Here is a 23979-nt window from a genome sequence, read left to right as displayed (position 1 = left end):
CAGTTGATATAACCACATTCATAACGTTTTCGAGATCCAATACTTTCTCACCGAGAGCTTCTTGATGCACAATGCAGTGAATTCCAGTCTGAGGTTTAGCTTCAATATCTATCATTTTCTTGGTTATTCTACCCATAAGCCCATGTTTTTACCAATCATATTTTTTGCACCGCCAGTTGTGACTCCTACCAGGTTTTTAATATTTAATCCTAACTTTTCAGTAGATTGGCAAAAATTTTCAAAAAGATGTTCACCTGCAGTTGTTCTGTGGATACTCTGTAGATCCACTAAATCTTCAACTGGTACAAAATTATGATCAGTTCCATGTATGAAGATGAGGGGTTTGGCCACATCATTTACATCAGTACTATCATCCAGTGCAACTAAAATATTTAATTTTTTTTGTTTTGCAAAAGTTGCTGGAACAAATTGTTTCCAATATCTTCTACTCTTCGAATAATTGCTTGTCGAGACAAACTAACATCTTGTATCATTGTTCCTCTCTCCTGACAAATTTCTTTCACAATTTTTAGCAAACACAGTTTAACAAATTCACCATCGATGAACAGTTTACTTTCAAAAGCGATCAAATGTACAACTTAATAACTGGCACTTAAAGCAGATAAATTTCTTGACTGATACTTTTTCAGTGTGTTTTCTTAATTCATTTTGTAACTTTTAACACTTTTCTTTTTTGCAACACTCCTTTATGTTGATCATAACAGTTATGCTTGGAATCATTCGTTTTAAATTATATTCTTTAAAAACTCACAGTCTTCTGACACACCAAACACACTGTTCTTTTGTGGTAATCAATGAAGAAATAGTCTTCAGTCCACCTTGGATTAAAAACACGACACTCCAAATCGATTTTCCCCTTTTGTAACATTTTTAAGAATGATTTTTTTTAAATTCAATACAAATTAATAATTAATTCAATGCAATGAACAAGTTATATCAAAATACATAACTGTATTTAGTGTACATGTACTTTGATACAGTCGAGCTGCATGCTTGCATGTCTGTACACGCAGTGGCCATCGATGCTGTTTTAGTTCACTTTCTGCACAGGCCTTATAAAAATTATTTTCAGGCTGGGTCCAGCCCCGTGGGCTGTAGGTTGAACACCACTGCTATACTGTATTAAATTGAATGGGCAAATAAATTGAACAAGTCTATAAATTCAACTACATGGGAATAATGATAACAGATACAGAGTATATGGAAACAGTTAAACAAAGTGAATAAATTGAATAAACTCTGGAGAAATAATAAAATTAATAAAGAATTAAAGGTTAAACTGTATCAGACTTGAATAATACTGTTTCAGATTTTAATAATACCATTGGAGCAGAAACTTGGACATCAAAACAAAAAGAGGAAATGAAACTAATGACCTTAGAGATGAAGAAATGTCTAAGGAAAATAAAGCGGATATGATGGACAGAGAGAAACACAAATGAACAAGTCAGGTGGGAACTTAAAATCAGAGAGACAGTGTTGAACGTAATCACAAGAAGACAACTACATTGGTATAGACATACGGAACACATGAATACAGAAAGGTTTCCAAGCGTGGTCCTGGAATGCTGTAGTTATCAGACAAGAAACCCAAGATACCCAACTAGGTGAATTGCTGCTATCAATAAGAAGTCTGCATTCTGGACATATTATGAGTTGCAGTTGTTGACTTCTGTCATTGACATGAGTCTTCAGCTGCAGTTCAAAAGTCATGACAACCTGTCAATGCCAGAAGAGGTTGAGTGAGTGAGTCTTCATTGATATTATAAAAAGATAACAATACTTAAGTATCTAAAGATAAATTTGTTGCTACATAATTTTGCACAAAATTACATTATGGTTTTCCTATGTATAAGTTAAGTGCAAATGCATCATTAATACACAGCCAATTCTAAGTTAGCAAAATATTTGCAAAGGCAGCGCAGCATTGTTTTAAGTCATATCTCATATTGTGAATAGAATACCTTCACAATGAGTTGCCATGATATTGCACTACTTCAAATAAGTAACGCTTCACCTAAAGGAGAAGACTAACGTTACCTATTCTCAGTGGATACCACCACCACCCAGATGACACCGTTTCAGGGCTATTTGGCCCTTCTTCTGCGGGTGGGTGGGTAGGTACCCAAGTGATGCAATGATGGCAAAACAATGCCGCCTTTGCAAATATTTTGCTAACTTAGAATTGGCTGTGTATTAATGATGCATTTGCACTTAACTTATACATAGTTTAGACTTTCTCGCAGCCTGAGACATTATTGCATCACTTGGGTACCTACCCACCCACCCGCAGAAGAAGGGCCAAATAGTCCTGAAACGGTGCCGTCTGGATGGTGGTGGTGGTATCCACTGAGAATAAGTAACGTTAGTCTTCTCCTTTAGGTGAAGCGTTACTTATTTGAAGTAGTGCAATATCATGGCAACTCGTTGTGAAGGTATTCACAATATGAGATATGACTTAAAACGATGCCACCTTTGCAAATATTTTGCTAACTTAGAATTAGCTGTGTATTAATGATGCATTGGCACTTAACTTATACATAGTCCAGACTTTCTCGCAGCCTGAGGCATAAGCCCTAAATGCATTATAATATTATGGGTTTTCCCTGTTAGATGGGTATGATAGATAAAAAATAGATAGAATAAATAATAAAAAGTTGTTGTTTTTTTATTATTATTTAGTCTTCATTCTGAATTTTCCTTGTCCAAATTTTGTTTTTAGTAAAGAGTTTATGTTCAATTCTCTACAGCCTTTATCTATTTTATTCAAATATTCTTGATCTTGCAGACTATTTAACAAAATATCATCCACATATAATAATGATCTAATTTTTACCTTTCCCACAGAATTTAACAATAACTACATTCTTTTATTACATGGACTATGAAAAATAATAAAAATAAGTGTGCCAATAAGGTGCAACCCTGCCTTGAATCTTTTGCCAGTGTTTCCTTTGATGCTCACTGCAAATTTTAATAATATTCATTAGTCTGCATCTAAACTATATATATTAGTTAGTATATACCCTGAAAGAAACATTTTGGAATTCAAAAGTACATCACCAAGGGTGTCAAGACTAATACTCAAGATTTCTAAGAGGTACAAGCTAAAGATTATAATGATTTATGCACCAACATCGAGCCATGATGATGAAGAGGTTGAAGAAATGTACACCGAAATTGAGAGTCTTCTAGATGAGCAGAAAACCCACTACACTATTATTATGGGGGACTTCAATGCTAAGGTTGGAAAAAGGCAAAACAGCGCAGAAAGAGGAACAATAGGAAATTTTGGAATTGGTGAAAGAAATAAGAGGTGAAAGACTTGTGGAATTTGCAGAATCTCAAGGACTGTCAGTAATGAACACTTTTTTCAAGAAAAGGGTGAACAGAAAGTGGACATGGAAGAGTCCAAATGGATTAACAACTAATGAAATCGACTTCATCCTCACTAACAGAAGATATATTGTGAATGATGTTACCGTTCTGAATAAGGTAAATGTTGGAAGTGATCATAGAATGGTAAGATGTACACTTGATATAGATGTAGGAAAGGAAAGGAAAAAACTGACTCGAGTAAATAATACAAAGGTCTTTGAGATAACAGAGGAGGAGAAAAAGCAGTATGTACTGGAACTTAAGACCAAGTTTGAGCTTCTGCAGACTGCTCAGGATCAAGATATCGACTAGGAATATTACTAAACTTTCTGAAAGTGATAAAGCCCAAGAAACCTATAGGAAAACAGAAATCCAAAGATGAAAAAATTAGTCAAGAAACACTTGTCATGATGAACCGAAGACGACAAATGAAGAGCAAGAAAAACACTGACAGGGAGAAAATTGAGTATACTGAGTTATGCAAAGCCATTAGAAAGAGACTCAGAGAAGATGTAAGAAGATTTAACACAAGAAAAGTAGAACAAGCATTAAGGGAAAACAAAGGATTTAAATCAGCAGCCATGAGCAGTAATACAGAAAGACAAATGATACTGAAACTGAAGAATAGCGATGGTGTACTTATAAACAGCAGAGAAGGCATAATTCAAATAGCAGAAGACTACTATAGAGAATTATACAAGGAGCGAGGGAATGATACCAGCAGTGGGGAAGATGGATTGCAAAGTAGCAACACATACGACATACCCGATATTCTTCCTGATGAGGTAGAACATGCATTGAAGAAAATGAAGAATCGGAAAGCCCCGGGGGAAGATGAAGTTACTGTAGAGTTGTTAAAATTGGGAGGAAGAGACATAACACAAAAACTGGCAAGGCTCTTCACAAAGTGCATTAGAAAAGGTGTGATGCCTAAGCAGTGGAATAATGCAATCATAGTTTTGCTGCATAAGAAAGGAGATAAATCAGAAATTGGAAGTTATAGACCAATTAGCTTGTTATCCCACATCTACAAGTTGTTCACAAGGGTCATTACTAACAGATTAGAAAGAATACTTGATGAGAATAAACCGAAAGAGCAAGCTGGCTTTAGTACAGGATTCTCAACTATGGATCACCTTCACGTAATATCACAGCTAATGGAGAAAGCAAATGAATAAAAAACACTATTATGCCTGGCATTTGTGGATTATGAAAAGGCATTTGACTCCATACAGCATAAAGCAATGTTTTGGGCACTGGAAAGACAGGCATATAGATACCCCATATATTATGATTTTGAAGAAAATATATGAGAGTGCTACCTCCTTTATTAGACTAGACAAAGACAGTAGCATTTTTAAAATCGAGAAAGGAGTTCAACAAGGAGACACAATATCTCCGAAGCTGTTTACTGCTGCCCTTGAGGAAGCTTTCAGAAAATTAGACTGGTCGCAGAAAGGAGTCAATGTGAATGGAGAGTACCTAAACCATTTACGATTTGCAGATGACATTGTGGTTATGAGCCACGATCCCAAAGAATTAGAGGAAAATCTTAATCAGTTATGCACAGTTATTAAGGATTTTGGACTAAAAATGAATATGGTTAAAACAAAAGTAATGATGAACAAGTATGCCACGGAAAGGGAAATAATGATTGAAGAAGCAGTAATTGAAAACGTGGAGTCATATACTTATCTGGGACAAGTTATTAGCTGTAATAATGATAAATGGCTGGAAGTCAAGAGAATAAATTTTGGATAGATAGCATTTGGGAAATATAGTCACATACTGAAGAGCAATATCCCAGTTTGTCTGAAACTTAAAATAATGAATCAATGTATACTCCCCACCATGACTTATGGAACTTGGGCACTCATTCACCAAAAGAATGGAAGAGAAGCTGAGAACTACACAGCGAAGAATGGAACGAATTATATTGGGAATCAGACTGTTAGATAAGAAGAGAAACCCATGGATTAGGCAGCAAACTCAAGTAAAGGATATTCTTATCAAAACTAAAGAACTAAAATGGTCTTGGGCAGGACACATAGCTCGAAGACATGATGACAGATGGACTAAGAAAATAACAGGATGGTACCCAAGAGGAGCTAGAAGAAAACCTGGAAGTCAAAGGCGGAGATAGATAGATGAAATTCATGAGTTTGTAGGTAGTAAATGGATGGCCAGTGCTCAAAACAGAAGGAAAGTTGCTGGAGAGGCCTTCATCCTGCAGTGGATTGAAAATGGCTGATGATGATGATACCCTGAAAGAAATCAGTCAGCTTGCCTAAACCTGTGGGCAAAAGCTGTAGAGAGAAAGAGAGAGAGAGGGAAATGGACTCAGTGTCAGAAGAGTTGTTTGGTTTTTAGGAGCATTAGCAACTAAGGCCATATTGCTCCAGGGATATGCAGTGGTCATTCCCTGACCTCTCCGCATCCTCCATATTTGGTGGTCACAGGCTCGAACCCCAGTCTAATCAAGAAGCGTGTGCTGCTCCTGCCCACCTGGCTACTGAGGCATCATCAGAAGAGTAATCCTCAACTGGTGTCCTCCCCAAAATTTAAGGGTAGCAATGTCTCTTACCATAATATTTAGTGTTGCTGTAAGTCATCAGGCAACAGCTGACCTGATCATTTGTGTGATATGGAGTGATTGGTTTTGGGGGATGAAAATGGATTAGTTTATACATAACCTACCAAAGAAACCAGTACTGCCCTTACTTATTTCTGCACTCTAAGTAAGGGCTAGTTGAATATGCTAATAAATGATGTTTGGCTCTGAGACATGCAAAAGATGCTATGACTTGTATATGTTAACATGCATGGCTTCAATTTTTTTGTCACAACCAAGTTTGTGGTCAAATTTAACCCACCCCAAGATCTGTATGAGAGCTGAGTGCTGCAATTTGGCCTCCATGTAGCAAACAATTAAACTACTTTTTTTTTTTTTTTTTTTTTTGAAACAATAAATGTAAATATGTCTGGTTTCATATTTAATTATAATCTTACAAGATATGTGGCCTCTTGCAGAATCAGATCAGTACCACAATAATCTGTTGCATTACTTAGTACTGATCTGAGTCAGAATCTTCGAATCTTTCCTCAGTTTGAACCTATGCCCTTTCAGGTTTGTAATCTGAGCAAGAGGAAGAAGCATTGAGCCAGCTCAATTCATTCAAGGCCTTATTCACCTCAGTCAGACTGCCTCGCAGATGCCTAGTCTCCAGACGTTTCAATTTGCAGAACTTAAGCTGTCATCGTAAGAGTACCCTTTGTTCCCTTCACCAGCCTTGTTGCCCTTCTCTGTACTAATTCTAGCAACTCTACATCCTTCCTAAAATGAGGCCTCCAGTACTCTAAGTGTGGCCTGAATGTTGCCTTGTATAATGGGATAATCACCTCCTTGTCCCTGCAGGAAAAATTCCTATATATCATTGACAAGACTCCATGACCTGCCTGGCAGCCCATCTGCACTGCTCAGTGAAATTCATATTTGACTGCACAATTATCCCCAGGTCTTTTTCACTTCCCTGAGAGTAGTACCACACAGTTGGTACGTTTCACTTTGGTTATTGCTAACCATATGCAGTACTTTGCTTTTGTCAACATTAAACTTCAGTTGCCACTTCTCAGCCCATTTGCCCAACATATCCAATTGGAGTAGCATACTGTCTTTACTGTTGTTGACAACCCTGTCAACCTTTGTATCATCTGCAAACTTGGACATTAAACTGATATACCTTCATCAATATCATTGATAAATATAGAAAACAACAATGGACCCAGCACCGAACCCTGGGGAACTCCAATAATAACATTTGTCCACGAAGAGCAGTGTCCGCAATGTCCAAGTATATGATATCAAAATTATTTTTGGCATTCAGTTCCTTTGTGACCACATCATAGTAACCAATCAAATTGGTCAGACAAGACCTCCCTTTAACAAACCTATGCTGTGTTTTAACTATTACTGCAGTCTTGTCTAAATGATCCTGCAATGCTTCTTTAACCAGCAATTCCATTATTTTCCCCAGAACACGTTAAACTAACAGGCCTGTAATTATTTGTGTCACATTTTGAACCTCCTTTGTGAATTGGTAATACATTTGCACACCTCCAGTCCATGGGAACCTCCCCTAAGTCCAAGGAAGCTGTCATAATTATGACTAAGAGTTTGCTGCCTCCTTTAATATAACTGGATAGATTCCATCCACCCTAGGTGCCTTTTTTTTTTGTTTAATTTCAACGATTTCTCCTCCACTTTGCTCTCAGTTATTACAAAATCACTTAGCTCCCTATTAGAGTTTGATAAACCTTTGGCACTTCCCTCATTGAATAACTCCTAATGTGTGAATTTAGATGTAAAATACTCATTCAGTTTATCAGCTACCTGAGCATGGTCATCAATAGTCAACCGATCTATGTTAAGTGGTCAGATCTGATTCATCCCTTTCCTTCTAGAGTTTACATAAGTAAAGAACTCTTTCCTGTTTTTCTTTGCATCCTTTGCCAAGGATTTCTCGTAATCTGCCTTCGCCCACATAACCTCCTTTGTGACTTGATTTCAAACTAGTTTATATTTTCCATAGGCTTCTGTGTTCTCTGATACTTTATATGCATTCCATACATTTTTCTTCTCTGCCACGAGCCTCATTAGTTCATCTGACATCCATTTAGGCCTAAACCTTGAACAGTATTAGTTGGAATGAAAAGCCTATTAGTCTCCAAAATTAAGTCCCTGAAGGCTTCCAATTTAGAATTCAACATTGGTAATGTCATCAGTTGATCCCACTGTACAGAATTTAAAAACAGTCTGAAACCCCTGTAGTCACCTTTACAAAACCAATAGCCTTTCCCTTTAGCCTTGATGGTAGTTACATCTTTATGTAATTTGCACATTAGTACATTGTGATCACTCTCACCCAGTGGTTTCCTTTATTTGCAAATTCTTAATGCATGAATAATCACTGCTGATAATGAGATCAAGAGTATTACTATCTCCGGTTGCCTCTCAAACATGTTGCTGTAGAAAACAGTCATCCAAGAAATCCACAAAAGTCTTGCTACTGTGTGAGTGACCAACCAACAAGTTCCAGTCAATATCTTGAAAGTTAAAATCCCCCATTATAAGACATTGTGATTTATTGGCCCACTCTATTTTTCTGCACAATTGCTCATTATACTCATCAGATTCATTAGGCCTATAACACACACCTACTTTCATTTTTTCTTTCCCAGTGCTTATGTCACAACAAACAGACTCAACATTGCGTTGTCCACCAACATCAATTGGATGCACTTCCTTAGATTTTGTGTTTCTTAACTGACAGCATAACCCTCTTCCCTTCCTGTCTTGTCTATCCTTGCTGTACACACTGAACTCTCCAAATTTAAATTCTGCACCGCTTATGTCTGTCTGATATCACAAATATCCCAACAGTATCTGCCTTTGATGTCTTAACTATACTCCTAGCATTGGTGTACATTCAAGTATACATTGCACCTGTTTCTACTCTTAGTTACCCTAACACAGCCCATGTATTTATTTTTTCCACTATGACTCCCAGCAATCCTGGAAATCTCCATTGCCTTGCTTTCTAGGCTGCTACTCATTCTAATAGAAGCAGTGTAAGAATCACTTTTGCCTCTGCCTGTGGCCACTGTTAACCTTTTTGTCTGTGTACCCCCCCCCCCAAGTTAGCAATTTTCTGACCCACCTAACAATCCCTCGATAGCATCAGCAAATATTCTTGCACCCTTTCTATTTAAGTGCACTCCATTCCTGTATAAGCAGTCTCTCCTGTCAACAAGCACAGACCAGAGACCTTCCACAGTCTCTCCAGGGCCAAATTGATCGACAAGGCTCTCGTCTTATATTCCCTCCTATCATGTCTGGTCAGAATTGCAGACACTTTCACATTCAACCCTAACTTGCGACTTTTTTTCAACATTGACCTATACTTGTTCAGTAAATCTGTAGATCTCTTACTCTTAATGTCATTAGTTCCAACGTATACAACAATATCACCTTTTATGCCCTTAAAAGATATCTGCTCTACATCATCAACTTTTGCCCCTGGCACACATACCCTAGTCCTGTTCCACCTATCCTTTTTGCATAGTATATTCCTTGTCTTCCTGACAATAGAGTCATCAACCATAATTAGTTCCTTTGGGACCAGCACCTTCTGCCTTGGACATTGCCTCTCTGTTGCCTGATGGACAGGATGTATAGATCGTGCAAGTTAAGGATGGTAGGGACTGGTTTGGTTGTTTTGGAGTTTTGAAGGTTCATTGGCTTTATTTTATTTATATATTTATTTTATTTTTTATGAAAATCCCAAACACGAGAGGTATTAGAACCTATTGTACTTAGTACCGTTCGTGGGTTGGAGGTTGAGAAGACGAAAGAAGATATTTGTTGACATTAAACTTGAACCTCTGTAGACTGTAATTTTCAGGAAATATGTATGAAGGAAGATTGTTCCAGAAAACGGCAGTTGAATGAATTAATGAGATAGATGAAAAGTTTGTTCTGTGAGTTTGAAGTTGGACAGTAAATGGATGTCGGCTTTTGGCAGCACGTGTTCGGAATGTTTTGACAGAGAGAGCGGGAATTATAGAAGCCAATTCAGAAGAACAAAGTACATCTATGAGACAGAGAGTGGAAAGAATCTGTTAGAGATGAGTCATTAATTATCCTAACTGCCCTCTTCTGAATGGAATCTAGAAGTCTGTGAGAGATTTTGGTAGCACCGCCCCAGATGTGGGAACAATATTCCATTGTAGGACAGATTTGCGATTTGTACAGAGTGAACAGCTGTTTGAAAGAAGAGTAACACCGAGAGAGTGAAAGAGAAAACCAAGTTTTTTTAGATGCAGAGGAAGCAATATTTGTAATGTGCTTGTTGCAAGAGAGATTAGAAGTCAGGGTAATCCCCAAAAGAGAGATATAATCTTGCCTAGAAATCGGAGTGTCACCAAAGATATATAATTCTTTTTGCAAGATATAAGACTGAGTTTTAGAAGGATCGAAAAGTTGTCTTTGCCCCACTGCAGAATTACCCGGAGATCGGCATTTAAGGAATTGTTAGCGGATATTCGAGAAGTTGTAGCTGATTGAGCAGGGCAAGGTTTCTCAAAATGAAAGTGGAATGCAGTGTTATCATTGGCATAACTATGGATAGGATTTCCAGTCATTGGAAGAAGGTCATTAATATACAAGAGGAAAAGAGTGGGGGAAAGAACTGAACCTTGGGGGACACCAGCATTAGTGGAGAAGTTAGAAGACAGAGAGTCATCTACCATCACCCTCGGTGAGAGATCAGAGAGAAAACTGAAAACAGCTGGGTCGGTGTGACTAGAAAACGAAAGCCAGCTTGAGTTTTGAACATTAAAATCACCAAGGAAAATTACCTCCACTGATAGGAAAGTTAGACTGGAGAAAGTCAAAGAGCTGCTAGTGATTAGTGGAGTTGGGAGAATTAGAGACAACAGATGAATTTGACAAAATGAGGTAGAGAGATTTGTCGAAAAGAGGAGATTCCAAATCACCAAGTCTCTGACAGGGAATATTGGAACAGAAATATGCACAAGTACCACCTTTGAGGCAAAAGGAATCATACAGCGAATAATTTGGGCAACTGAGGTGAACAGGGGTTGAATCAACTGATAACTGAGATTCTGTTAGAAAAGTACATGGGGTTTGGCAAATGCAAGTGGAAATGGACATCGTTGAGATTAGAACTGAGACCACATATATTTGTATAAATGAACTAGGAAGTTTTTGGGAGGTTTAGATCCTTTCACAGATAAGCTTACTCTATTAGTTTGACAATTCATGGTGTATTTGCCAAACCCCATGTACTTTTTCTAACAGAATCTTAGCTTATACATATTCGAGTACTGTATTTTATTATAAGGCGCCTCCGTAGCCAGGTGGGAAGGAGCAGCAGTGCGTAGCACATGCTTCTTGATTAGACCGGGGTTCGAGCCCGTCACCACCAAATACGGAGGATGCGGAAAGGTCAAGAAATGACCACCGCAAATCCTGGAACAATATGGCCTTAGTTGCTAATGCTCCTAAAAACCAAATAACAAACAAACTGTATTTTATTCCTTTTGTTGAAGTTACTTTTGCCTTAAAGTTTATTATTAATTATTATATGATAAAAAAGTATTCATATCACTTTTGCGCTTTTGTAGATTTCGTTTTAACTAACCCTCAAATTATTTTTTATTGTTAAAAAATTGTTAATTTTTTTATTATTAAAGTGGAAATGGCATGACATTTGTTCTTTGATCTAACCAGAAATTACCAAGTCTGTATAACATGTGCATACTTTTATTCTTATGGATTTAATATTAGCAGTTATATACAAGTATCACAGATTTTTATTTTATTTATTTATTTTTTTTTTTTGTGCTTAAGGTGGTCAAGGAGATTGGTCTTCAGAAGGTTGTAAAATAATAACAGTCAGAAGTAGCTTAGTTACTTTCACATGCAACCAACTTTCAAGTTTTGGACTACTGCAGGTAATTATCTACATATTAATGCTTGAAATTTTTTTTAGCTCTTGGCAGTCAGCCTCTTGGATGGAAATGGCCCATAACATAATGTTTCACTTAATTTTTGTTGTAGTAATACAAAAATTTATTTTAGTGCAACTAAAATGTGAGATTTCAGATTGCACTAAAGCAGTGTTTTTCAACCTTTTTTTAATCATTGCCCCCTAAAGGGCTTTTTTTAGACAAGTTTCTTTCCTAATCACCTCCCCCCCCCAAGAATTTTTAACAAGAAAATACTTTATACTTACTCTTATTATTCAATGGCATCCCTAAGCCTGATGCTTTGTAGCTAAAAGTGCAATGTTTGGTATGATGTTAATAAGTTTAATTCTAATATCTCCTCTTGCACATACGCTGCCCTACCATTGATATCCAAACACAAAAAAAGGTCCTTTATTGTGTCATTTAATATTTTGTGCTGAAACCTTTTGCTTTTATGATGGCCTTCAATCTTCGCGGCATACCTCAACCAGCCTTTTCTAAATGTCAGGTAATATGTTCCTCCACTTGGCCTTTAATGCAGTCATTAGTTCGGCCTTGTTCTTTGGGCAATCTTGATGTGCATGTACCTGACTATCCATTTCAAAGATGCTCGACAGTGTTCAGATCAGGATTCTGGACTGGCCAATCCAACTTTTCCACACCCATATAATCATGCTACTCTGTTACAACCCGAGCAGTATGGCATGGCGCATTGTCTTGTTGACACAGGTATGGGCCTTCCCCGAAGTATTGCCATAATGTTGGAAGTGTATAATTGTCCAGGATGTCCAAGTATTGCACAGGAATCATGGTTTTGTTGATAACAACTAATGTGCCCAAGCCAAACCATGAAAGGAGCCCCATACCATGACTCATGAAATGTTGATAAAAACTTCAATATTTTGTATGCGAAATTACAATGTGTCCATATGTGAAACATTTACAATTTTAAATCACTGTGAATAAAGAATGAGACTCTATTTTAATGGGGTTTCCTTTATTGGGAAGAACATATCCTACAGTTTACGTTCATTCATTGTCGTTGTTAGTCCACTTTGATAAGATTCCCTAAATGTTAAGTAGAAGTAATTAATCCTGTAATACTAATATAATAGATCACCAGTAGGAATATTTAAAGGAAAATTGATATGAAAAATGAAAATAGCACATCGTGGTTTTGCGCCATTAATGAGTCTTCAACAGGTGTAGTTCATGCTACATGCATATACTGTTTAGTGCTTGGGATGTATTCCTGGGAACTATACAAGGTCATTATAGCATAATCTCAATGCACGTGTGTTCCTACCATTATAATTTATTACTTACAACCAAAATATTAGGGGATTATTAGTTTACTGAAACAATAGTACAGATAATAAACATGATTTGATAAATATGTGTTATGGCATATCCTCCTTGAAGAAGGCTTTAAGGGTTAATTGGCTTGCTCAAAGCTTCTTCTCCCATAGCAGATCTTTGAAGCAAGAGATTCTACAGCAAACAGAACAGAGGTGTCAACACCTCTGTTTGCTGTAGTGCTGTGGTCAAAATCTGCATTATTTTCAGTGAAGAGATTCAGGGCATCTACGATCTCATTGAAGCCCTCTGTCAAAACTCCTGTTATGAATTTTGTATTGGTACATCATCATCTGTGGAGTCATCTTTGTCCTCAGTAGAATGATACTGTTCCAGCTCTTTGTTGGTGAAGCTTGCCTGGTGAGACTAGAATACTCCTGCATGTTCCATTTAAGACACCTTAGTAAGCCCACTACTAGGCCGAAACCTATACATGGTTTAAACATTAATCTTAAGGAAACTGAGCTATTATCATTTATTAAAACATTAAATATATAAATAAATAAATGATAATAGCTCAGTTTCCTTAAGATTAATTTGAGTGTATTTTACTGAAATATATAATCAAAAAAGGATTGGTACCACTCTGCATCATCTCAAAGGAATTGAACAATAAACCATATCGCAGTCCCCGTCCATCCCAGCCACTAGGGGGTATGTGGGAGATTACTATGGTGCTTATAATCCTCCTCCTAAATACATTTTTGACAAAATTATTAAAATAAGTAAACTCTCCTGTCTGAGAATAGAACCCATAGATTTTCCCCATCTCCAAAACACCAGTAGATCTAACTGATCTCAGATCAACGTAATTCACACAATCTGACATGATGTACCTACGTCACGTCTGATTCAACCTTATCACAAGAGCATGTGTTAAAGACCTAACTGAAATAATCTAAAAGCAAATCTGTGTCCTGTTATTAATTAAGTTGCATATGTACTAAATTTTAACCGGGCTTTTTCTTTATATTTATAATATCAGTGTTAGGAAGAAACATATATCGATCTTGTTTTTCACTTACAGCCCACCTAAATTGTCAGATAGTGCACACCTTAGACCTCAATCTTATTCTCCCTGCCTTCAAGTCTGTTCTTGTCAAAATTTTCCCATATGTGGGACAAGATGTTACTCCCATGAAAGTACATCTTATGTTTCTTTTAGTATAATATAACAGTCCTATAGTTAATATTTCAAACTCTACTGGCAACCTTCTTTCCAATACTTGAAGAGCTTCTGAAGAAACATAGACATTGTGGGGGTATCAGAGATGTGGTGTCACTCAAATATAAGGGATGCAGAATTTGAATATGGGGAGTATAATGTGTGCAGAAAGGACAAAATGTCATGTATTCTTGTTTGTGGTCTCCAGGGTTTTCTGCATTTACTGCTGTAGCTTCTGTATTTGGAATAAAGCCAACACCGGCCATGTGGGTGAAGTGTAGGGTTGTGTTTAGGGCTTACAATACTGGGATCTCGAATACTGGGATACCGGTCATTTTTTTCCGGTATTGAAATACCAGTATGATACAAAAAATACCGGTTTTTCGGTACTAATTTAAAAAAAATAATTGTTTATAATTTAATCACATAAAGGTTATAAAATCACCTTTATGTGATTATGACGTCATTATCTTTACTAGCAAATGTTCGATAAATCATCGATAGGACACCATGCAACGTTGGGACCTGTCCACAATTCTCGGACAACTTCATGTCTGACTGTATCGTAACTCCCAAGTCCCGTTCCTCCACTACTGACTTTAGTTCAACTCGACCAAGTGTATAAGTTATTTTGGGGTTGCTGTTCCCCAGGTGTAAGACCTTGCATTTTGCTGAATTAAAGCATAGCTGCCACTTTTCTGACCATCCCAGAAGTCTATCTAGGTCACTCTGAAGAAGCTCTGCTTGGCGGCAATCATTAACTACTCTACTGATCTTTACATCATCTGCAAGTTTAGACCTCAAGCCCTCCATCCATTCATGGATGCCATTTAAGATAATCAAAAACAACAGTGGTCCCAAAACTGATCCTTGGGGAACCCCACTACTTACATTAACCCAATCTGAGGAATAACTATTCATTATACTCCTCTGCCTGGTGCCCTCAAGCCATCGTGCTGTTCATCTAAGGATTTTCCTTATGATTCCAGCCTTCTCCAACTTATCAAGTAACCACTCATGTGGGACTGAATCAAATGCTTTGCTGAAATCCAAGTAAACAATGTCGAAATTATTCCCTAAATCCAGCTCACGAGTGACTTGTCAAAATGGCTATCCAGATTTGTTAAACATGATTTTGCCTTTATAAAACCATGCGGTGTATCCTACAGAATTCCATTTCCATCTAAACGATCCTGAATTCCACCCTTGATCATTGCCTCCATGATTTTCACTACTACTGAAGTTAGAATGGCCGGTCGGTAATTTCCCGTTACACTTCTAGAACTGCCTTTATGTTTAAATTTACACCAATCCAATGTAATCTTTCCTGTCCATTGATGCTCTCATAACTAGCCTTAATGGTTCAATGCACTTGCCGCCTCCTTTAAGATTATAGGGTATATGCCATCAACCACAGGAGCCTTAACCTGTAGGCGCGAAAGTTCTCATTAAATAATCATTTAATGGTCCTTGAGGTTGTCATTAAATAATCATTTAATATGGTCCTTGAGGTTGTCACAGACATTCTCTCAGATATGCCAGACAAGCTATACTTGCTACCTGGGAGTCTAAAACGCTGATGGAACTGATATTTAGGTGACACTCACGTCAAGTAGACCCAATTTCGGTGAAGTCCGGATGGTGTGTGACAGCCAAATCCTCTGCTTGCATCTTCACGATGGTGGGACTGTTAGTAATCCTGGGTATGACCTCCATGCATAAGTACATGGTGGATGCCCACACCACATGGAGGAACGCCGCCCCTCTATGTTACCAGGCAGCACTAGGTGGTAGATGACTCTCATCAACTGGTGAAATGCCACCACTTTGCTTATTGGAGGCTTGAAGTGGTGGAACCCATGTTTAGTCTATAGAGCTAAGTTGCAGTCAACCCTTCCCTATCTCTTCCATCATGCAGTATGATTGATGACTTTTGAGGTTATGATGAACATCGTGGCGAGATCCAATATTCCTTACATTTCGAGGGTACAGCTCTAAAACGGTGTTTGCAGACCGGCCGCTAGTTAGTACACTGGACCGAACCTATTGGTAATTCTCTAGTAGGCTTCCGGATCAGCTAGTGTATAATCTTGCTACCTCTACCTCTGCCAGATAGTGACTGGAGGGAGTCCGAGTAGTGTGTATGTGTGTAGGGAACATTGTCGAGGCCACGTTATGTCAAGGATCTGGGTATATTCTTAACACGTGTACACCATATCCAAAAATTTCATTACTTCATACAGCATGTCCAACCCACTTTTTCTTACTATTGAATACACCATGAATTGTCAAACTAATAGAGCAAGCTTATCTGCAAAAAGATCTAAACCTCCCAAGCACTTCCTAATTCATTTCACAAATATACGTGGTCTCAATTCTAATCTCAACGATGTCCATTTCCACTTGCTCTGCCAAACCCGATGTACTTTTCCTGACAGAATCTCAGTTATCGGTTGATTCAACTACTGCTCATCTCAGATGCCCAAATTATTCGCTGTATGATTCCTTTCGCCTCAAAGGTGGTACTTGTGCATATGTCCGTTCTGATATTCCCTGTCAGAGACTTGGCAATTTGGAATCTCCTCTCTTTGATCTTCTCTGGCTTAAAATCTCTCTACCTCATTGTGTCAAATTCATCTGTTGTCTCTACCGTTCTCCCAATTCCACTAATCACTTGGAGCTCTTTGACTTCCTCTCTTTGCAACTTGACTTTCTCCAGTCCAACTTTCCCAACAGTGAGGTAATTTTCCTTGGTGATTTTAATGTTCACAACTCCAGCTGGCTTCCGTTTTCTAGTCACACTGACCCAGCTGGTCGAGATGCTGAGGCTTTTGAAATTACTAATGACCTAGCACAGATTGTTCATTTACCTACAAGAATACCGGACAATCCTAATCATACAGCCAATACGCTTGATCTTTTTCTCACAAATAACCCTTCTAAGTACACAGTCGAAGTGAGAGGTCCTTTAGGCACTTCAGATCACAGCTTGGTGATTGTCTTTTCTCCAACGGAACCTTTATCTTATGGCTATTCCCAACCTCGTGTTGTTTGGCATTACAAGAATGCAAAATGGGATGACCTGCGAGACTTCTTTTCTTCTTTTCCTTGGTCGGATTACTGTTTCAAAACTTCTGATGTCAGTGTTTGCTCAGATCATGTCAGTGAAATTATTCTTGCAGGAATGGAATCCTTTATCCCACACTCCACTTTAAAATCTCGTCCTTTATCTAAACCTTGGTTTTCCAGTAAATGTGCTAAGGCTGTTCAAGAGAAGAATGTTGCATATTGTAATTGGGCGCCTCCGTAGCCAGGTGGGCAGGAGAAGCAGTGCATAGCACATGCTTCTTGATTAGACCGGGGTTCGAGCCCATGCCCACCAAATACGGAGGATGTGGAAAGTCAGAGAATGACCACCGGACCGCATATCTCTGGAGCAAAATGGCCTTAGTTGCTAATGCTCCTAAAAACCAGATAACAAGCGATAACATATCGTAATTGGCTTGTTTCTAATTCTTCAGTTTCATTTTCTGCCTACACCAAAGCTCGCAACAATTGTAAAGCAGTTATTAATCAGTCCAAACTAGAGTTTCAACAGGCTAAGATTAGAAAACTTGCTTCTTGTCCTAATGGTAGCCGAGCATTCTGGTCTCTTGCCAAAGCTATTGGCCTCAACTTTTGCCCCTCTCTGCTCCCACCTCTGTCCAAACCAGATGGTTCTGTTTCATTTCATCCAAGGATAAAGCTGACCTGCTAGCATTACATTTTTCTTCCAGCTCATGTATTAATGATCTTGGTAAAACATCTCCCACCATTCCCAACACGCTCCATTCAATGCCTCCTGTGGTCTTTCGTCAAAAGGATATCAGAAGGATTTTGATGAATCTTGATGGTAAGAAAGCGCCAGGTCCTGATGGTATTTCTCCACCTGTTCTCAAAACCTGTGCTCCCGAACTTACTCCTATTCTTTGCTGCCTTTTTTCACTTTCTTATTCCAAAGGTGTTTTTCCTTCTGCTTGGAAATTTGCTCATATCCAGCCAGTTCCTAAAAAGGGTGACAAATCCCTCCCATCCAATTATCGTCCCATTGCAATTACTTCTACTCTTTCTAAAGTAATGGAGAAATCAATTAACCGCCAACTCTTAAACTACCTAGAAACCTTCTGTCTGATCAACGATTGCCAGTATGACACTGGTGATATTCCAGAATATCACCAGTGTCAATCCACTGGTGATATTCTGGCTTATGTTACCCATTTATGGACTAATTCAATGGAAAGGTTCTGTGAAACACAAGTAGTTGCTCTTTACATTTCAAAGGCTTTTGATCGTGTTTGGCATAAAGGTCTTCTAAACAAGCTTCCATCTTATTGTTTGCCAACTGTTTTTAGTAATTGGTTATCCTGTTTTCTCTCTGATCGCTCACTTAAGGTAGATGGCTGGTAGGTAGACAGATGGTAGATGGCTCTCTGTCTTCTAACTTCTCCACTAATGCCAGTGTCCCCCAAGGTTCAGTTCTTTCCCCCACTCTTTTCCTCTTGTATATTAATGACCTTCTTCCATTGACTGGAAATCCTATCCATAGTTTTGCCGATGATAGCGCATTGCATTCCACTTTCCATTTTGAGAAACCTTGTCCTGCTCAATCAGCTTCAATTTCTCGAAAATTTGCTACCAATTCCTTAAATACCGATCTTCAGGTAATTCTCCAGTGGGGCAAAGAAACTTAGTTGATTTCAACCCTTCTAAAACTGAGTCTTGTCTTATATCTCGCAAAAAGGATTCTTCTGCTCCTATGCTTATCTTTAGTGACACTCCGATTTTTAGGCAAAATGATATATCTCTTTTGGGGATTACCCTGACTTCTAATTTCTCTTGGCACAAGCACATTACAAATATTGCTTCCTCTGCATCTAAAAAACTTGGTTTTCTCTTTCTCTCTCGGTGTTACTTTTCTTCCAAACATCTGCTCACTCTGTATAAATCGCAAATTCGCCTTGCCATGGAATATTGTTCCCACATCTGGGGTGGTGCCCCCAAAACCTCTCTCAGGCTTCTTGCTTCCATTCAGAAGAGGGCAGTTAGGTTAATTAATGATTCATCTCTAACAGAGTCTCTCCACTTGCTTTCTCATAGACGTACTGTTTCTGCTGCATGCCTCCTCTTCTATAGATACTTCCATGAGCACTGTTCTTCTGAATTGGCTTCTAGAATTCCCGCTCTCTCTTTCAAAACAGTCCGAACACATGCTGCCACCAGCCAACATCCATTTACTGTCCAACTTCAAACCCACAGAACCAACTTTTCATCTTCCTCATTTATTCATTCAACTGCCGTTTTCTGGAACAACCTTCCTTCATACGTATTTCTTGAAAATTACAATCTACAGTTGAAGTCCAATGTCAGCAAATATCTTCTTTCGTCTTCTCAACCTCCAACCCAAGCATGGTACTAAGTACTATAGGATCTAATACCTCTCGTGTTTGGGGTTCACATAAAAAAAAAAAAAAAAAAAAAATTTGAAATTTCAACATCATTAATTGCATTATTTTCAGCTTCACTTCCATAATATCTCATTGACACAAAGGGTTTTTTTTTTATGTAAATATAGATGCAAAGTAACTGTTGAGTTCATCTGCAACTTCAGCTATGTTATCTAATACTATCCCACGTCCATTATATAAGGGTCCAGTCTGATTTGTCCTTCTGTTCTTTGCATTTATATATGTGAAGAATTCCTTAATTGCACTCTTTGTTCTCTTCTTTATTCCTTATTCCCACTCTTTGCTCTCTCCCAGACTCAGTAAAGATACTATAGTGAAAATTATACTTCGATTAATAAAATGTCTTTCTCCTTCAGAAAATGATGAACATAATTCAACCATGGAAGACCAACATGGAACATAACATCAGTGTTCCGCAAATTCTTTCCAAAATAAGAAATTGCCTGACTCCAATGGAATTTTAAAAGATCAACTCGAGTCAGAAATTAATTAAATACTTTTAATTATTTTTGCTAAAAAAAAGTTCATAGCCTAGAAACAAAATATGGACTTAGATCGTCTACGATTATCTCGCTACAATAATACAGAATAGAATCCGGAAGGGCATTTCTGGCACTAATCAAATATTGTATATACTGAAATTAGATCCATTTTAAATGATCATACTATTGATTGCTTATATTTCTTAAGAGCTCACTTTATTCGAACAAGTAGTGTGGATGCTTAAACATAACTAAACTTTGCAGTAAAAAAATGTTTTTTTTTTTTTTTTTTTTTGTTTTTAGAATAACTGTATTTTAATGATTTTTTTCAGAATATTTATTATTGCAATAAAAGTTTATTTAACATATGAATTCAAGTAATTACAGTACTTGTTTTTTTTACTTACTTGATTGCACCTAATTGTCATTAAAATTTATTGAGAAAAACGTTTGTTTTTGGAATACCGGTATCCCAGTTTCATAAATTAAAAATACTGAAATACCTGGTATTAAGATTTTGACTGTTATTGTAAGCCCTAGTTGTGTTGTTGGCCAGCTTCTGGCGTTTCGCAGTCAGGAGGCCATCAGCACCCCACAGAATTCCAGCTATCAGTACTAACTATTGCAGATTAGATTGAATTTAATACTGTTTATAATAGATTGCTCAATAAATCAGAAACTACACATTGTTTTATGGCTGAAACCTCCAGAAATATCACAAAAGGAGTTCAGAATTGATTCTTATAACCAAACATATGATAATGATGAAAGTATAGTGTATTTTAATGATTTGAATTGGTTTTCTGAAATTTGATTCTATAAAGTGGCTGATTATACTAACCAGTGACCATGTCAAGAGGTGCCTACTTATTTCAATAAGCAATCGTAAGCTTGGCTTATGGTTGTCTCTGACTGGACCACATAGTCCTTCCTCTTAGCCAATAGCAGCCTTTGTAAACATGTTTGCCGCATGTTTTGTTTTTGCATCCTTTAGCTGTGATTTTTTGTGTTGTGCTTTAATCAATATATTAGTTTTAATAAATTTTTTTAATCAAGGTGTACAATTTCCATTATAAAAATCATCTTTTAGGGAGATAAATAGCTTAGTTATAAAGCTAAAATTTCAACTTCCGAGGTCTTAGAACAAATTACCAAAAAAAAAATGTGTTATTGGGTTTACGTTACGATGGTGTCTCTGGAATGGATTAATATCGTAAAGCAGGGTCCACCGTACATGCTTTTATAAATTAATATATATTTCCATACAGGCAAGTTATCCCAAAGAAATAAGAAATGCTTCATACCTGGATTAGTGGGATGGATGGTTTGTTCATATTTCATTAAAAAAGTGCTTCATGAAAACAACAAGTGAAAAAGATGGAGATCTTTTAAAAAGATTTTTAAAAAGTTAAGGTTGGCAGCTATGAATGTGCTAGAGGAATTAGATCAAAAACTGAGATATATGTGAATTTTTTACATTTCAGCCAGATAAGATCACTGATTTGCTGATCTCACCATTTTGTGTATTTTCATTCAGTATTGTTATGAAAATGAATTTGAGGAATATTTGTTGCTAGGTAAATCACTTAAAAATGCATACAACAGGGGAAGAAATTTTAAGCTTTTAGATTAGGGTTTTTTTTTTTTTTTTTTTAATATGGCATCAAATTGACTAGCAAAAATGTATCTGATATGAAATCAGTGACTGGAAAAACTAAAAGAGTGTTGACACTTATAAGGGCTGTATCCAAAATGTGTACAAGGTAACCATTGTTTTTTTTGCATCAACAAGCATTATCTGTTAAAAAGATGCCAAAATCTTTGAAATCAATGTTAGATATTGTGACTAATATTGTCAATTTCAGTACAGCTAGAGCATTAAATACTAGACCTTTAAAAATGATTTGCAATGACACGAATAGTGATTATGAAGCATTGATTTTTCAATCCAAAGTTCATTGGCTTTCTAGTGATAAGGTACCAGTGCAGGTATTTCCCTCGAGACAAAGAAATTGTAATTTTTTTCTTTTAACTGAGAAAGATTCTTCATTATCTAAATCAGTGGTGGCAAACCTGTGGCACATATCCCACTTGTGACCTGCACAGCTGTTGTTAGTTCAGAGGTTCCCAAAATTTTATGGCTTGCACCCTCTTAAAATATTGAGGCAGTGTTAGGTGGGTCGGAAAACTGCTAGCTTGGGCGGATACACAGACTAAAAGGTTAATAGTGGCCATAGGCAGAGGCAAATATGATTCTTGCATTGCTTCTATTAGAACAAGCAGCAGTCTGGAAAGCAAGACAATGGAGATGTCCAGGACGGCTGGGAGTCATAATGGAACAAATAAATACATGGGCTGTGTTAGGGTAACTAAGAGTAGAAATAGGTGCATGTATACTTGCATGTGCACCAATGCTAGGAGTATAGTTAATAAATTTGATGAGCTTGAAGGTAGACAACACAGGAAGGGAGGAGGGGTTATGCTGTTAGTTAAGAAACACATAAATTCTAAGGAAATGCATCCACCACATTGTCCACCAACATCAATGTTGAGTCTGTTTGGTGTGACATAAGCACTGGGAAAGGAAAAAGAGAGTAGGTGTGTGTTATAGGCCTAATGAATCTGATGAGTATAATGAGTGGTTGTGCAGAGAAATAGAGTGGGCCAGTAATTCAGAATGTCTTATAATGGGGGATTTTAACTTTCAAGATATTGACTGGAACTTGTGGATTGGTCACTCGCACACTATCAAGACTTTTGTGGATTTATTGGATGACTGTTCTCTATAGCATCATGTTCAAGAGGCAACCAGAAGGAGTAATACTCTTGATCTGATTATCAGCAGTGATTATTCATAGATTCAGAATTTGCAGATAAAGGAACCACTGGGTGACAGTGATCACAATGTACTAATATGGGACTTACTCAAAGATGTAATTACCATCAAGGCTAAAGGGAAGGGCTTTTGCTTTCGTAAAGGTGACTGCAGGGATCAACTGATGATGTTACTAATGTTGAATTTTAAATGGGAAGCCTTCAGGGGCTTAATTTTGGAAGCTACAAGGCTTTTCATTCAAGTAAGAAATACTGTTCAAGGTTTAGGCCTAAATGGACGTCAGATGAACTAATGAGGCTCATGGCAGAGAAGAAAAATGTATGGCATGCATATAAAGTATCAGGTGACACAGAAGCCTATGGCAGATATAAACTAGTCTCTAATCAAGTCACAAAGGAAGTTAGGCAGGCGAATACAGATTATGAGAAATCCTTGGCAAAGGATGCAAAGAAAAACATCAGAGTTCTTTACTTATGTAAACTCTAGAAGGAAAGGGATGAATCAGATTGGACCACTTAACATAGATCGATTGACTATTGATGATCATGCAAGGTAGCTGATAAACTGAATGAGTATTTTCAATCTACATTCACACATGAGGAGAGTGCCAGAAGTTTATCAAACTCTAACAGGGAGCTAAGTTATTTTGTAATAACTGAGAGTAAAGTGGAGGAGAAATTGTTGAAG

The 23979-nt window shown here is 37.4% G+C and overlaps 1 protein-coding gene across 1 annotated transcript in view; it reads left to right on the top strand.

Moving 5' to 3' along the window:
* The window catches only part of LOC150078212 (adhesion G protein-coupled receptor A3-like), a 137649-nt gene that overhangs the window by 60981 nt on the left and 52689 nt on the right, over positions 1 to 23979 (top strand). Inside the window, exon 4 of the mRNA XM_090384493.1 lies at positions 11831 to 11934. Coding sequence (XP_090240619.1) covers positions 11831 to 11934 — 104 coding nt within the window. The remainder of the gene's footprint in view (positions 1 to 11830; positions 11935 to 23979) is intronic.

Source organism: Mastigoproctus giganteus, chromosome 11 (assembly GCF_048544385.1).
Source record: "Mastigoproctus giganteus isolate SK-2022 chromosome 11, ASM4854438v1, whole genome shotgun sequence".
Lineage (NCBI taxonomy): Eukaryota > Metazoa > Arthropoda > Arachnida > Uropygi > Thelyphonidae > Mastigoproctus > Mastigoproctus giganteus.
This window is presented reverse-complemented; position numbering and strand designations above follow the sequence as displayed.